The sequence below is a fragment of the Bufo gargarizans genome, chromosome 5 (genome assembly GCF_014858855.1).
Source record: "Bufo gargarizans isolate SCDJY-AF-19 chromosome 5, ASM1485885v1, whole genome shotgun sequence".
NCBI lineage: Eukaryota > Metazoa > Chordata > Amphibia > Anura > Bufonidae > Bufo > Bufo gargarizans.
Window position 1 is genome coordinate 14,038,980 of NC_058084.1, and position 17,502 is coordinate 14,056,481.

Here is a 17,502-nt window from a genome sequence, read left to right on the forward strand (position 1 = left end):
TCCCTCCCGTTTTATATGTTTTGCTTATTTATTTATGTGCCATTCGATATTTGCCTGTTGTTTCAGTGATATTGCATTTTCGTTATGTCATATTTTGTCTATATGCGTCTCCGTTTTTTCTTTTGACTGTGGTACTGCTGCTATTTTACAGTATTCTTTACTCGGAGATTACCATGCTGTTTGTTTCCGTTTCCCCTAGGTTGACTCTCCTTATTTGGACGCATGTCTGTGCAGGTTACAACTCTGGTTCGCAGTTATGGTCGTCTCCCGTTGGAGTGCACCGGTTTAGTGAATCCCAGTGTCTTCTGGATTTTCGTGCTGTTACAGTTGGATCAAGAAAGAGGAAGTGTTCCCTGAGGAAGGGCTATTTATGGACGTATGGAGGGAGGGGTCACCTTTAGGGGTGTTTCGTTTTGTTACCATGGTTATTCTTCTTGCTGCTATGGATTTAGTAAAGGAAGAGATAGCAATATTCGCCTCCGTGTCTTTAATAAAATCATGACTTTACGTCATAAACTAGGAAAATCATTAAATTGTCTATTGTTGAGACTTCGGCCTCTTTTACACTTGCGTTGTCCGGATCCGGCGTGTGCTCCACTTGCCGGAATTACACGCCGGATCCGGAAAAACGCAAGTGTACTGAAAGCATTTGAAGACGGATCCGTCTTCAAAATGCGTTCAGTGTTACTATGGCAGCCAGGACGCTATTAAAGTCCTGGTTGCCATAGTAGGAGCGGGGAGCGGGTGAGCGGTATACTTACAGTCCGTGCGGCTCCCGGGGCGCTCCAGAGTGACGTCAGAGCGCCCCATGCGCATGGATCATGTGATCCATGCGATCACGTCATCCATGCGCTTGGGGCGCCCTGACGTCACTCTGGAGCGCCCCGGGAGCCGCACGGATGGTAAGTATGCTGCTCCCCGCTCCCCACTACACTTTACCATGGCTGCCAGGACTTTAGCGTCCCGGCAGCCATGGTAACCATTGAGAAAAAGCTAAACGTCGCATCCGGCAATGCGCCGAAACGACGTTTAGCTTAAGGCCGGATCCGGATCAATGCCTTTCAATGGGCATTCATTCCGGATCCGGCCTTGCGGCAAGTGTTCCGGATTTTTGGCCGGAGCAAAAAGCGCAGCATGCTGCGCTATTTGCTGCGGCCAAAAAACGTTCCGTTGCGGAACTGAAGACATCCTGATGCATCCTGAAGGACGGACTGTCCATTCAGAATGCATTAGGATAATCCTGATCAGTATTCTTCCGGCATAGAGCCCCGACGACGGAACTCTATGCCGGAAGACAATAACGCAGGTGTGAAAGAGCCCTTAGATGAAGATCAGATCCCATTTTATGACCAATTTGTGCAGAAATCCAGATCATTCCAAAGGGTTCTCATACTTTTTCTTGCAACTGTATCTGCCTTGCGATCGTCCTCTGTTCTCCAGACGGGTAAAATCTTCACTTCTATGTTTTCAGACCAGACGTGCCAGCCTCGTCATCAAGGGTTAACAGCTGCCATGGCAGCCAGTCCCCAGAACACAATCTCCATTTATCACGGCGCGCGGACGGCTCCGGCTGACAGACCGCGGTTATAAATACACCTATTAACAGCTCGCAATGAATCTTTAAATAGCGCGATGGGGGACAAACCGCAGCTAAAAATAGCTCCGCGCAGGAAACGCTGTCCTCACAGGAACCTTTCCCCGAGAGGGAATCTGCATAATCCTCCATAATCTCCACTAGGGCCAAGACCCCTACTGCACGGACACGCGTGTAACATGCCGCGGCATCGTTACCAGTTCTTCCAGTAACAGCTCCAGTATACGTATCGACCTACAACTATACATTACGTCGCCCTGAAGCTACCTTTTTCCGAAACAAAGTCACCCTACTGCGGCTTCTTAGCAGCTGCCTGACACCCTCACTAATATCCTGAAAGGGGTTGGCCTATGTCTGACAGGTGTGGGTCCCACCTCTGAAAACCGCTCCTATTTCCAAACAGGACCCCTTTAATATGTATAGAACAGCCGCGCATGCGCAGCCACCCTCTGTTCACAGCTACGGGCGTTCAAAAATTGCTGGATCGGCTATTTCCAGCAACTGGAAAAGGAACAGTGGCCGCGTCGCTCGCCTATTTTCATAACTCCCATAGCAATAACTATCTCTCCTTCAATCCAGGGTCCGTACCCCCGTAGTACCCACTTTCGACAACAGTAATTCACTAAAAATGTTACACAATGGCAGTCAAATAGGGTCTCAGGCCCTGAACCCCGCTGGCGGATTTATAACACCTCTTCTTATGTGATGCAGGCTGATGGCAGTATTACTCAGCGCCCGTGTGTTCTAGTAGATGCTGCAGCTTTAACCCCATCAGACCGAGGAATAATTAAATCGATGATTTATTACCGCCTACAGGATGACTCCTGGGTGTGTAATCACTTCAGAAGAATGAGGCAGCGGTGAGAGGCCTGCGGAGCGGGAGCACGGAGTCAAGCTCTGGGTGATGAGCGGCCGAGGCCTCCGTCATCTGTACCACTGATAAATCTCATTCACCTGTGTCATGGATCAGAGAGGGCAGAGGATCCTCATCATGATACACAGTCATTATATCCTGAGCGAGGGTTACATCACAGGGCATCACCTGCTACCGCCATACTGTGACAGCATCAATCCTCTGCATGACAGGCAGCAAAAACAAGATCTAAAGAGAAAGTCACATTCTGCGGTATACTCCGGTCCATCATCTTACATAAGGGGGGCAGTATTATAGTAGTTATATTCTTGTACATAGGAGGCAGTATTATAGTCATTATATTCTTGTACATAGGAGCAGTATTATAGTAGTTATATTCTTGTACATAGGAGGCAGTATTATAGTAGTTATATTCTTGTATATAGGAGGTAGTATTATAGTAGTTATATTCTTGGACATAGGAGCAGTATTATAGCAGTTATATTCTTGGACATAGGAGCAGTATTATAGCAGTTATATTCTTGGACATAGGAGCAGTATTATAGTAGTTATATTCTTGTACATAGGAGCAGTATTATAGTAGTTATATTCTTGTACATAGGGGCAGTATTATAGCAGTTATATTCTAGGACATAGGAGCAGTATTATAGCAGTTATATTCTTGGACATAGGAGCAGTATTATAGCAGTTATATTCTTGTACATAGGAGGCAGTATTATAGTAGTTATATTCTTGTACATAGGAGCAGTATTATAGTAGTTATATTCTTGTACATAGGAGGCAGTATTATAGTAGTTATATTCTTGTACATAGGAGGTAGTATTATAGTAGTTATATTCTTGGACATAGGAGCAGTATTATAGCAGTTATATTCTTGGACATAGGAGCAGTATTATAGCAGTTATATTCTTGGACATAGGAGCAGTATTATAGCAGTTATATTCTTGGACATAGGAGCAGTATTATAGCAGTTATATTCTTGGACATAGGAGCAGTATTATAGCAGTTATATTCTTGTACATAGGAGCAGTATTTTTTTAGATATATGCTTGTAAGTACCACTACTCAACATGGGAATAATATTGAGAGAAGGATTGGGGTACTTTTACACTAGAGTTTTTCTTTTCTGGCATACAGTTCCGTCACAGGGGCTCTATACCGGAAAAGAACTGATCAGTTTTATCCTAATGCATTCTGAATGGAGAGCAATCCGTTCAGGATGCATCAGGCTGCGCAGACCGGTAAAAATCTGAAAAACATATATAACGGATCCGTTCCTACGGATAACAATCAGAGAGATGGATCCATTATTGCAATGCATTTGTAAGACGGATCCGCATCCGGATCAGTCTACAAATGCTTTCCGTTTGCATGCAGATTGACGGATCCGGCAGGCAGTCCTGGCGACGGAACTGCTTGCCGGATCACTCTGCCGCAAGTGTGAAAGTACCCTTAAGCCGTTTCTCCCAGAGGAATAAAAGAAGGTATATTAATAAGGCATCCGTCAGCAGATTTGTACCTATGAAACTGTCCGACTTTGCTTGGCAAAATATATGCAAATGAAGATATAGGAGCAACGGGGGCGAAGACCCCTACTGCACGGACACGCGTGTAACATGCCGCGGCATAGTCAGCCCCATCGTTACCAGTTCTCCCAGTAACAGCTCCAGTATACGTATCGACCTACAACTATACATTACGTCGCCCCTCAGCTACCTTTTTCCGAAACAAAGTCGCCCTACTGCGGCTTCTTAGCAGCTGCCTGACACCCTCACTAATATCCTGAAAGGGGTTGGCCTATGTCTGACGTTGCCTTTACACCTAGTGGCTCAGCTCTCTCTGCAACTGCTGCACCCTCTGTACTTTGATTAACAATACCATTAGGTGTGATGATGTTTTCATTGTCTGGTCCTGTCAAAGTACAGGGGACGCAGCAGTTGCAGAGAGAGCAGAGCCTCTAGGTGTAATGGTAACGCCCCCATTGCTCCTAGAGGCTCACTTGCATATAATAAAACATGTTTCTCAGCAATGCGGACACATATGAACACGGGACCAACACGGACGCCTTCACCTGCCGAGCGCACATGGAACAGGTCAGCCAGTGTCATAGGGACAGATCTGCTGACAGATGGACTTCCTATAACCAACCTGGTAGACGTGTTTACTGCACCCTAGTTTCTGCACCATTGCGGCTCCAGTCGCCCGTGACTGGATGTTATTGGGGACAGTAAAGCTCATGGTCCTGTGTATTCATTCTGTCATGTCTCTTCTTACTGACAACACAGGATCTCTGAATTACCGATAACCCCGGGCCCCACATCCATCACTGTCTGCCTTTCGCCTGGACACATGCTCATATAATTAATGGCTGACATTCACTGCAAAGGTAAATTCAGGAGCTGGACTGAAATGCGATCAGGTGGAAAACCACAGCACAGTGAACACCTTGGGCTTCAGGATGACGCTTAATTGCCGCCATCAGGAACTTCCATGATCGCTGGTTGTGCATGGACTCGGAGATCCGACGCATCCCCAGGCACCATGCTCTACATTCAGCCGTCATGTACCGAGCTTCTCTAGAGGGAAAAAGTTGAAAGCTGATGGTCACAAGGTTCCTCTCGTATATGGGGGCAGGGTACTGGACTGCGGTCCGAATGTGGACCATGGACGTCAGCTGTCCGGACCCCTGCATGTTCTCAGGACACAGACATAAGTGACTATGATAGTAAAGAAGCGCCGCCATCTCCCTGCTTCACCGTTCCCCTTGAGATGGGTGGCTGAGATCCAGCAGGACGGTTCTGTTCATCGGAGGAACGTGGGGTATAGGAGTATTCAGACTGGAGGCAATAAGAGCCATCACTCTGAGGGGGCCACTTATAGGGACATCATACTGTACGGGGGCACTTCAGAGGGTATCATACTGAGTAGGGAGACCTTAAAGGGATTATCCAGGAATTTCGACACTTAGGACCGTATCCTCTGTGAGCGCTGCAGCTTCTTCCAAGTCCAGTGATGTCATCGTACATTGGTCACATGGTCCAAGTGCGGCTCAGCCACATTCAAGTGAATGGGACTGAGCTGCAATACCAAGCACAGCCACTATGCAATGTATGGCGCTGTGACTGGTGAGCTGTGAAGAGACTGCAGCGCTCATCTGAGCTCCAGTGAGCGCAGCGGCGTCTTAAAACAGCTGATCAGCAGGGGTGACGGGAGTCGGACCCCCACCGATCTGATATTGATGGCGTATCCTGAGGTCATTCCTGTATAACCCCTTTAAAAGCCATCACTCTGTGTGTGGGCAGTTAAGGGGGCATCATTCTCTGTGGGGGCACTTATAGGGGTTATCCAATTTCTCAAACAGCCCCTCCATGTGCTGGGCCCCTGACAGGTAATATACTTACCGCCGCTCCTGGTCCCTCAATGGCAGGGGGGGACGAGCCTCTCTAGCGTCACCCGCCATGCTAGGGAGGCTCGTCCCCGTCCCCGCCTGCCATTGGCTGCTCCCCACAATTAAAGGTCATCATTGCGTGAAAGGGCACTTTAGGGTGTATCATACTTTGTGGAGGGAACTTAAGGGGGCATCACTTTGTGGGGTGTACTTAAAGGGGTATCATACTGTGGAGGGTGCACCAATGGATTGTCCTGCTGTGAGGGAGAACTGAGGGGACATTATTAATGTAGGAGGAGGTATTAAGGGAATTGAGTAGTATTAGAAACCTGCGGCAGCGCGCTGTGCACCACCAGTGTTGTCCCTCCTTATGACATTTCTTCAGTTCCAACCTGAACCTGATGGCAAAAGTACCCGAGCACCCGCCATAGGGAGTTTGCAGTAATGGCGCAACTTCACTGCAAACTGTGACCCACGGTGCAAGGGAATGAAAGCCGATGTTGTGGAGTCTCCATCCCATCACAGGACCAGTCATGATCAGCCATACTGCACCGTACACAGGAGCATGACCGGGCCTGGTACTGTAGCTTATGTCACCCACATGAATGGGAAAAAAACTGCTGGGGTGTTAAAAAAAAATAAAAAATTGCTCATTTATATTGTGACCCCATCACCCTCTCTCAAATAAAAGGAGCTCAATGCCACCTCCTGCATAGTACCGATTACAGGCACTCATTCACACACAGTCCTGCCTGGCAGACCAGGAGCAGTGGCGCCCCCCGGGGACCAGGGAGGATCATTGTGTGAATGGATAGATAGAAGGAGAGAGAGGACGCTGATCAGTCGGGCAGCGAGCGGGGCCCACGTAACCTTGCTGCCGGCATAATGTAGCGGTTGTGTCATTAGCGAGGCTCGCCCCGCTGTGTACTACACAATTCATCACCCCCCGATCTGTAGAGGCGCGTTCTCACAGCGCAAATACTGATCATATCACTCTGCTCCTAACTGGACGGATGAGGCAGAGAAGCGCACGATGGCCGCTGGACAGAAAGGGAGAGGACACGACTTCTCTTCACATCATGACAGTGATATCATCACACGAGAGGACACGTCAGAGCTAAACCGCAAGATCAGCGCACTCCTCTCCTGAAATACTCTGTGCTGCTGGCTGAACCTGCACCTTCCGCTAATAGAGTCTCAATATGCTGTGGATCCTGCTATGTAACACTTAGTCAGTGCCCACTCATCCACATTGGCTAATGCCATACAAATACATGGGAATACTACCCCGGGGTAACACTCAGGACCCCCAGCACTGGAAGGTTACAGGATCACTTACCTTTACGTGGCTGAAGTCGCTGCTTCTGCTGCTCTCGGGAGGGTTGAGGGGTTTGGTTTCCACTCTGGGTTTGACAATGTGCCGGAAGGGGCTGGACACAGGCAGGCCGCTGACGCTGATGCCGTCTGGAAGAATCGTATACAAGAAGAAGAAGAAAATGTTTGTTCTATTTTTTTTTTTACCTATCACATATCACAGGAAGCAATGACTCAAGACAACACCAAAAGTTTTCATAAATGAGTCACGTAACATCATCGCGGCTTAGATAACGTGGTCAATAACCGCGGCTGCGGCCAGGTGCTTAGATATAGAGCGCTCCCTCTACCACAAAAGTTATACGAGACCAACAAGAACTCCACTCCACAGCTAAACCCCTTTTTAACTGCCGGTGACCAGTCTGTCCTTCATGTCACAGGCAGTAAAGGCATAGCTCTGCAGTGTGAGGATTACATCAAACAGCACCCTATATCTCAGCTTTCTGAAACACGCATGTGTTTGAAATGAGGGGGCGTAAAATATTAAAACGTACCTGAGTTTTCAATAAAAACTTTGCATAATGGCTGCGCTTCTTTGTGCAATCACTTCCCCTAAAGTCTCTTTCAGCCGTGTTATTCCCTGTTTCAGCTGCACAGCTAGATGCATTTCTCTCAGAAGCCTCTCTCCCTTCTGCCAGTACTGTACGCAGTGACCTTTCTTCCCTTAAAGAGAACCTGTCACCACCAAAAATCATCTGAAGCCGCCAGCAGTACCTGAGAGTAGCGAGCAGTGCGTTTCTGACGATTGTTTTGTTCCTGAAGGCAGATGCGGCAAAAGCTCAGAAAACTGTCCTTTATCCCCTGCCGGCGCGCTTCTCTAGACATGCTTGAAGTCAAGCGTCAGCGCTTATGCGGAGTTCCTCAAAGCCAGCCAAACTGACGGCTTTGAGTCAGTGCGAAGGGGCAGGGAAGTGGGCATGGTTACCTTGGCTGCTGCCCCCTTGACTGCAAGCATGTCTAGAGAAGCGCGACAGCAGGGGATAAAGGAACGTTTTCTGAGCTTTTGCCGCATCTGCCTTCAGGAACAAAACAATCGTCAGAAACGCACTGCTCGCTACTCTCAGGTACTGCTGGCGGCTTCAGATGGTTTTTGGAGGTGACAGGTTCCCTTTTAAGGCTATGTATACACCTTCGGAGGAAATGTTATTTTATGATTGCATGTTACTAATTTTTTTCAATTAGCCGATATTAAAAATATTGAGCTGTTCTGTCACAAAGGGTTAACTGTTTTTCATCTAATAACCATCATCTCTAAACTACTAAGAGGACAAACACTTATTGAAGCCACATTCTTATCAGTAAGATAAGAACTGACCCATAATGAGTGTTTATGACGTCAGAGATCAGAGATAAGGAGTCCGTCTTTTCCTGGTCGGACGGAAAAGAAAGAAAATCTGAAGGGTGCTACTAGAGCATGTCGGCTCTGTACAGAAAAATGCCATATTTTTAATAAAGACTCATTTCAAAAATGATTTTTAGCTCAAAATAAGTACAATGCAATCGCAAAGGAAAAGGTGCACATTCCCTGTTCTGTTTGGAGCTCACAGAACAGGAGGGAGAGATCAGATAACAGAACGGCAGGAGGCACCTGTGATGTTCAGAAACAGTGTAGAAGCAGTTCTCTTATCAGGCTTAGGGCTCGTTCACATGAACACGTGATGCCCGTTGCCGTATTGCAGACCGCATTTGCGGATCCGCAATACACGGGCACCGTTCCGTGGCCATTCCGCATCACGGATGCGGACCCATTCATTTCAATGGGTCCGCAAATCCGGAGATGCGGAACGGAAGAACGGAACACTACGGAGTGCTTTCTGGGGTTCCGTTCAGTGCTTCGGCACCGCAAAAAGATAGAACATGCTCTATCTTTTTGCAGAGCGGAAGGATCGCGGACCCATTCGAGTGAATGGGTCTGCGATCCCCATGCGCCTGCCCCACGGATGGTGCCCGTGCATTGCGGACCGCACTCCCTCACAGCCTCCTCTGAGTCTCTGTTACCAGGGACAGGGTCTTGCCTGACAGCAGGCAGTGGACTGCAACTCATGGGAAGTGAGACCCCTAGTGGCCATGACGTTACAGCTTTTTTCAGGTGGATGCAGGCAGATTTTTTAAATGAAGTGATTTACAAATTTGCTAATTTCACCATTTTCTATTAAATGAAATTAAATTGCGTGAAAGTACAGTGACTCTAATATTAAAGGGGCTTACCGGGTGTAAAATACTGATGACTTATCCTCAGTATAGGTCATCAATATCTGATCGGTGGGGGTCCAACTCCCGGCACCCCTTCCGATCAGCAATTTTCAGAGGCCGTGGCACTTACTTTGGTGTGCACTGCTGCCTCTTCCTAGGGCAGTGGCGTCACATTCCTCAGTCACGTGGCCTATGAGGTGCTCAGTCCCATTCACGTGAATGGGCCTGGGCTGCAATACCAAGCATGGCCACTATACAATGTAAGGCGCTGTGCTTGGTAAGTTGTGAGGCCGGCAACCCTTTCAAACAGCAGAGAGTCGGATCCCCACTGATCGGATACTGATGACCTACCCTGAGGATAGCTCATCGATATTGTACTCCTGGGGGGGAAAAAAAATAAACTTTAAAAAGGTAAACACTTGAGAATTTCAAGCAGTTGCATGCAACAAAATACTAAAAATAATCCGCAGCCGGTGGTGGGCAGTTTGGCAAGATCGACGCGTTCAGCTTGCACCCTGCAAACTTTGATGGCTTCTTCAGGGTCGTAAAGAACTCAAGGAAGTTTACTAAGTTACAACTACATTAATGGAAGAAGATGAGACTGACAGCCAACTGCATGTACCTGAGCTGCTGACTGGCGCTTCAATTCATGCTGGGATTTCCCGCTCTGAGAGAGGCAGGAAGAGCTGCTGTCTGCATTGAGATTTGTTCAGAAGGCTGCCATAGAGAACAGCGTGAAATCTTGGATCTCGGCTCCACCAGTGTATAAATACAACGTATGGAACGGTTCTTCATGACCACATGACGTCTGTATCCCCCTCACTGTGCAATTACTCACATGTCTATGAACGGATCCTGTTATGAGGCCTAAATATTCATCTACGTGCTATAAATGTACAGAGAAAAATTCCAGATTTTATCTGTTCTACCAAATTTCTTCCACCGTACTAATTTAGATGCTTTTCAGCCTGATCTTCCTGGTTCATGACACATAAGCCAGAACCGCTTATCTGTCCTTTTCATTTCAACAAGATCATACTTCACTATCCACATAGAGCCTACACTACATCCATAGAACGTAAGAACTGCAGTAAAGACTGACACGCACAGCGTGCTGAAGAGGCTCTGACAGTATGAGTGCAGATTTGTGTGTCCATGGAAAGACGACGACCGCCATGGGAACGCCCCTCAGTAGCTGTGGTCTCATGACCCCCTCATCATACTAGTGTCATACAGTACGCATGCGCAGCAATGCCAGCATGATACGACATGGCGGGAGGACCAGGCACATCTTGGGGGTTATGGTTCTTACCATGTGAAGGACTATAACCACTAACAGGATGACGACCGCAGCGGCACAGGAGCGAGCGATCCGATAAAAGCGTTCGCACAAGATGCTTGCAATCAATGGTAGCGAGCGGAGAGAGGCCTCGCTTATAGCGGGAACTAAATATAGCCCATTGTGTCTCCGCGCTTTAATTACAGGCGCTGTACGCAGAGCGGTTAAGTGGGGGAAGCAATAAAGGAAAATTATCATAATGAAAAACGTGGATGAAAAGAAAACGCAGCGTGGCATAAATAAGAAGACGCTGATTTACATAAGTGGTTATGGAAGGAGGAGAGGCGAGATCAAGAGACGAGCAGGACCATCTGATTATGGGAAAGCTGGGTGACCACCAATGAGACAGGCACTACTACTCCCATCATGCCGCAACCCAACTAGTCAGCTTTCCTTGGCAAATCTGACCACTTCCGCTGAAGCTTAGTAGGTAGGTTTGGCCCTGATAATTTCCACCACAAAAAAAGAAGATGGTGACAATGACAATGACAATGTCTGTACAAGCAGAATTGTAGAATACAGCTCTGGATGTGATTGGAGTATTTGATGTAACCTCAGCAGAGTACAAACTATATTTAGCAAAGTATTTGCACTGTTACTCCATGTTGGATAAAATATAAACATTGTAACTTTGCTTGCGTTTGTCTGTTGTGTTCTCCATTCACAACCAAAGCTGCATTCAGAATTCTAATGGTTCCTGACTCTACAGAGATGGGCACTGCGGGAGCTCAGGTACCCATAAGGGTCCATTCACACGTTCGCAATTTCGTTCCGCATTTTGCAGCACGATGTGCTGCCCGGATCCAGAATTGCGAATCCGCACTTCCGGGTCTGCAATTCCGTTCCCGAAAAAAAATAGAACATGTCCTATTCTTGTCCGCAATTGCGGACAAGAATAGGCATTTTCTATTAAGTGCCTGCGATGTGCGGTCCGCAAAACACACACGGACGTGTAAAAGGACCCTTAAAGCTGAGCGATTAGGTCACTTGTCCAGAGGTGGGGTGCATATAAGTTTACAATGGTAAACTTCAGCTTTGGACCTGACTGGAGTATAAGATGTGAAATACAAAATGTAGAATTACTACTAAAGAAACAATATAAATGTAATAGTATTTGCAAAGGAACTCAACATTTGTTAAAAATATGAATTTTCCAAATGATTTGCATTAACTTAAGTTGGTTTGCATTATACACCAGTCACATCCAGAGCTGCATTGAAAATTGTCAACGTCACTTCAGCATAAGATGTGATGCGACTCCAAATCCATTTGAAACACATTTGGCAAAGCATTTGCAAAATTACTCACTAACAGACGGTATATCACCTACAATTAAAAACCTTGTGTTGATTTATCGTATCCTCCAGTCATATCCAAAGCTTTACAAAAAATTATGACAGCTAATACCAAAGAGGAAGGACACAGCAGGAGCTCTGATGACCTTGATTAAGTCTCACTCTGTAAGGAGACATGTCAAACAGCAGAGCGCAGATATAGTGACTCAGGCCAATCAGCAGAATGGCAAATACAGCTCTGGGTGTGACTAGAGCGCATCCACCTACTAGAGCTGTACTCCAGATATTTCTAGCTTACCGGAAGAAAAGGGAAGGCGATTGTGGTGACAATCATTACGTAGGTCACATGTCTGACCTCGGACATGATTGCTTAATGCAGCTTCGGATGTGAATGGAGCATGACAACTCAGGAAAAAAGATAATATAGCAATAATGTAGATTTAACATTTATGAGATCGACCGTGCAGGGCCAATTTTACATTTCTCCCCTCTCCTGAGCTGTCACTAGGAAGGAGTATAATCGACACTATATGACGGTATATTTCATTCTGCCATGTTCCATGGAGACAGAAACCCCCCGAGGACTGTGCAGATCTACAGGTCTTCAGCTCTGAACCTCCACACAGTAGTATTATAATACTAGATCATAATAAAGGGGACCACCGCCCATATTACAACAGGAGGAGCACGGGTGCACACAGTGGCTTGACCCCGCCCTCGGTGCACTTGACTGCTCATTTGCATGAATTAAAAGCACTTTTTCTCCAGAATGAAGCACCGCGTGGCCCAGTGAAGGGTATCATTGTGTTCCGCTGGGCTAGCCCTGCAAGGCGTGGCGCTAAGTGAGTCTGATGACAGGTCCCCTTTAATTATCAAGCTTCCACTTAGTCCTGCTCACACAGCCATACCCTGTCTCCATGTGCTTCTATTTACTGACAGCAAGCTGGAAATTCAAATGCAAAACTTGCCGGGGCAGAGTAATGAGGATTTATGAACATACTTGTAAGTTACACAGCGGTCAATTGAAGGGTTAAAGTCGTACTCCTGAACATAAGGTATAAAGCGCGAGGGCTGGCGCCGCAGTGCGCTGTAAAGATGCGATTAGACTGCGAGATGAAAAAGGGGAAAAACTTCTCAGAAACAATTCCTGCACAATGACCCAAGGGTGCGACGCGTCCCCTTTACCTGACACTTAACCCTTTCCCTCCCCCTCTGTGAAGCTCTGCCACGTACGGTCCCCGCCGATCCCACAGGGTAAACACGGCGTTGATTGCGGCAGACTTAATGACCGCGCACAGCGCGAACAAATTGGACCATGCAAGACGATCAAACGCAGCCTTGAACGTTGTGGAGATCAAAGCCGGCGTCCCACGTCTGCTACACGAATTACACCGCCACAACATTTACACTAGAAAAGGAATTTCACAGCCGCGGTAATCCTTTGTTGTCCGCAGGGGGAAGCGGAGGAACAACAATTGGCTCTAAATGACTGTGACACTGCCGGGCGCTTCTCCGGGCTACGCTGTTCCTGCACCGTCCCCTCGCTTGGTACCTGCGACAGAGCTCTCATCGAAGGAGACTGGGACTACAGATACAGTAGAGAGGGAGGACTGGTGATGGCTAATCTATCCAGGACTCACGGGCAGTCACTGTGGAAGGGGTTGTCTCATCATGGACAATGGGGGCAAATCGCTAGGATATGCCCCCATTGTCTTATAGGTGCGGGTCGCACCACTGGAGCCCCGCAAGTGAAGGAGGTCGTACTGCGCATGCGCAGCCGCCCTCCATTCATTTTCTAAGGGGACGGAAAAAATAGCCGAGCGCTGGCTCGGCTATGTCCGTCAGCCGCATAGAAATGAATGGGAGCGGGGGCCGCGCATGCGCGGTACGTTCCCATTAACTTCTATAGGGAGCAGGCTTGGTGGTGGCCAGACCAGAGTCCTCCATCCACCACCTTGCGGGGCTACGTTCTCTATATAGGTGCAGGGACCGGAACCTATAAGACAATGGGGGCATATCCTAGCGATATGCCCTCATTGTCCATGATGACACAACCCCTTTAAAGGGCTTGTCCAGAATATTTTTAAAAAGCTATGGAAAGTGATAAAGTAAAAAAAAAGAAAATATATACATTTATAACTCATCTTATTAAATCCCCTGCCGTGAGGGGCGGAGCTTGCCAATGGCCGAGTGAACAGCGCGCACTCAGAGCTTCTGACTATCTCCGGCTTCCAGGCCGCAACGGACTTGATTGCCCTCATGAAAAACAGGAGGAAACGTACCTCGTCCACGCCGGCACCAACGGACAGGGAAACAGGCGCCATGGATCGCTTCCTAGCCTCCAGCTCCCAGCCGGTGAGTGGCGCCAAGACTCCCACGCTTCCCAAGATGGCGGACGCATCTCCTGGTGAGAAAACAGTGGCGCATGCCGCAGCAGCAACGTCTCCTGATCCCAGCCGCTCACCGCCCGTGACACCGAGCATTCGGTCATATGCAGGCGCGGTCCACAGCCCGTCCTCAGCGACCCCATTCTCGCCCGCTATGGCGGACAGCAGACACTCCTCACCATGCTCCTCACCTCAATCGCAGCGCTCTTCAGGGCGTCCATGCACGGACGTGCAGCCGACACCATCGTCACCAGAGGAGGAGTGGGACTGGAAGGTCCATCTTAAAGCTCTGCCTACAAAACATGAGCTGAACGCTCTTTTCTCCAAGCTGGAAGCGTCACACAAACAAGATATGGCTGCCCTACAGTCAGACCTCAAGCAAGTGGGTCATAGAGTGGAGGATATGGAAGCCATTCAGGAGCAGACCCTCCAGTCGCTGGAGTCTCATCAGCAGATCCTGCAAGATCACACAGATCAGATCCAGGACATATTAAGTCATCTTGATGACATTGAGAACAGACACAGGAGAAATAATCTCCGCATAAGGGGGGTCCCAGAATCTGTTCTCCCACAGGACCTGGAGCACTGGGCTCAAGGCCTTTTTGTCAAGCTGCTCAACAAGGATCCAGACACGCCGGTCGAGATCGACAGGATCCACAGAACACTGGGTCCGAAACTCTCTGATCCCGCTCGCACGCGCGATATAGTGTGCAGGATTCATTTATTTAGAGAGAAGGAAGCTATCCTTAAAGCCTCAAGAAATGCTTCGCCAAGTATCCCAGATTATCCTGGTGTGCTCATCCTACCAGATCTAGCAAGACGTACACTCATGCTACGGAAAGCCCTTAAACCTTTATTGATCCTCCTTAAGGACAATGATATTATATACCGATGGGGCTATCCCTTCCAGCTCTTTGCCAAAAAAGATGGGAAGTCGGCTACTTTTAAGACCATCACTGACCTCCAGAAGTTACTGGACACTTTCAACTTACCATCTGTCAGCTTGCCAGACTGGCCCAGACAGCGAGAGATTATATCTACGCCACGCAGAGATCCTTGGCAGACGGCGCTCCCAAAACAACAGAGACCGCCTAGAACAGGGGTGGCCAACCTGTGGCTCTTGAGCCACATGCGGCTCTTTGCTTCTTCAAGTGAGGCTCTAGCTGTGAAGCCAGGCAAGCTCACTCTCCACCCCATGCTCAGATCTCTTTTCCTCATAGGGCACTGTTACTACTTTGAAGCTCCAGCTCACTCTTCATTATGTCCTAAAGCACACAGTGTGAGAACGTAGTATGTGGAGATACGCACTATGACCTGATGCACACAGTGTGAGAAGGTAGTATGTGGAGATACGCACTATGACCTGATATTGTGCTCATCAGGTCACAGTGGAGAGCGTGTCAGACCTGCAGAGTAGCAGGAGCCTAGTGCCTGATCAGGAGAGGGAAGATATTTTTTTTAAATGTAATTTATAGAACTGAGCATGGGGGTCTGATCTTAGCATGGGAGGTTCTGATCTGAGCATGGGGGGGGGGGGGTCCTGATCTGGACAATTGTGGTCTAATCTGAGCATGAGTGGGAGATCTGAGCATGGGGGGGAGATCTGACACTGGTGGGGAGATCTGACACTGGGAGTCTGATTTCTGTTGCCTGATCCGAGCATTGAGGGTCTTATTCTGGAGGTCTGATTTGGAGGTCTGATGAGGTTTGAAGATCTTATTGTAGGTCAGATTAGGATTGGGGATGTGATTTAGGAGTCTAATCTGAGGTCTGATGAAAAAAAATATTATTTTTTTTTCTCTGCTAATGAAAAATAAGAAAAATAATCTTTTTAGCAGACCTCAGATTGGATGAAAAATATTTATTTTATCTTATTTTTCTTTGTTAAAACCTAGGTGCATCTTGTAGCGCGAAAAATACAGTGACTCGTGTGTAATTGTATAGCTTGTGGCTCCTGGTAGTCATATGTTGTTGCTTTTTGGCTCTTTGTGTATGTAAGGTTGGCCACCCCTGGCCTAGAAGCTCTCGCTCACCTAAGGACTGAACTGTCTAAATTTGTGAGAGGTTCCAGTCTCTAGTTATAAGTAATCCATCTCTTACTCTAAAGAGGCCCTGTTCCTCAGGCCCATAAGAACACTCCTACTGTTCTACCTAATGTTCTGATAGTTCGATTGTGACCTGTTATAGCTACTTGCTTCATTGCTTAACCGGAGACAAGTCAGGCAGCCCCAATGCCTTTGTCTTCTCTTACCCCCACTAGGTACCGCAACACTTACCGAGTGTTGTACATGACAATAGTCATTACTTAGTGACCGTTGAACCGTTTCCCTTTCCATCCACAATGGCAGGATTATTGTCGTTTAGCTCCTTCAATGCCAGGGGCCTTAACAAACCCGAGAAGCGCAGCCAAATTTTATACCGATTTCATAAGAAACTAATCATGATAGCGATGATTCAGGAGACCCATTTTAAGGTCTCATCCATCCCAAATTGCAGGAACAGATACTACCCTACCTGGTTCCATAGTTCACACCCGGACAAAAAAGCAGGTGGAGTCTCCATAGCCTTCCATAAAGCCTTCCAACCCAAGGTATTAGCCTCTGACATTGACACCAAGGGGCGTCATATATTTCTTAAGCTTGCACTTAATGATCACATATTCACTGTTGCCAATGCTTATTTTCCTAACCAGGGCCAGGTCTCCTTTGGGACCAAACTGCTGAGAAGATTGGCTGGCTTCGCCGAGGGTTCCCGTATTATCTTAGGCGGAGACCTTAACATGACTATGAATCCCGAGCTTGACTCTTCGGTGGGTAAGTCCACGATCTCTCCCTTTGCATTGCGTCAGTTCAGAACAGCACTTACATCCCTCAGGTTGGTCGATCTTTGGAGGGTTTTGCATCCGGGTGTCAGAGATTACAGCTATTACTACACTGCCCACAACACTTATAGCAGGTTGGACCATCTTTTCGTATCGCAGAGCTTCCTGGACCTTGATCCCCGATCGATTCTATGATATGGTCAGATCATGCTCCAGTATTCGGACTGCTATCCCCAA

At 47.7% G+C, this 17,502-nt stretch overlaps 1 protein-coding gene across 1 annotated transcript in view; it reads right to left on the bottom strand.

The window, feature by feature from the left end:
- TRAPPC9 (trafficking protein particle complex subunit 9) overlaps positions 1 to 17,502 on the bottom strand; it is a 488,202-nt gene that overhangs the window by 367,266 nt on the left and 103,434 nt on the right. Inside the window, exon 17 of the mRNA XM_044293230.1 lies at positions 7,196 to 7,320. Coding sequence (XP_044149165.1) covers positions 7,196 to 7,320 — 125 coding nt within the window. The remainder of the gene's footprint in view (positions 1 to 7,195; positions 7,321 to 17,502) is intronic.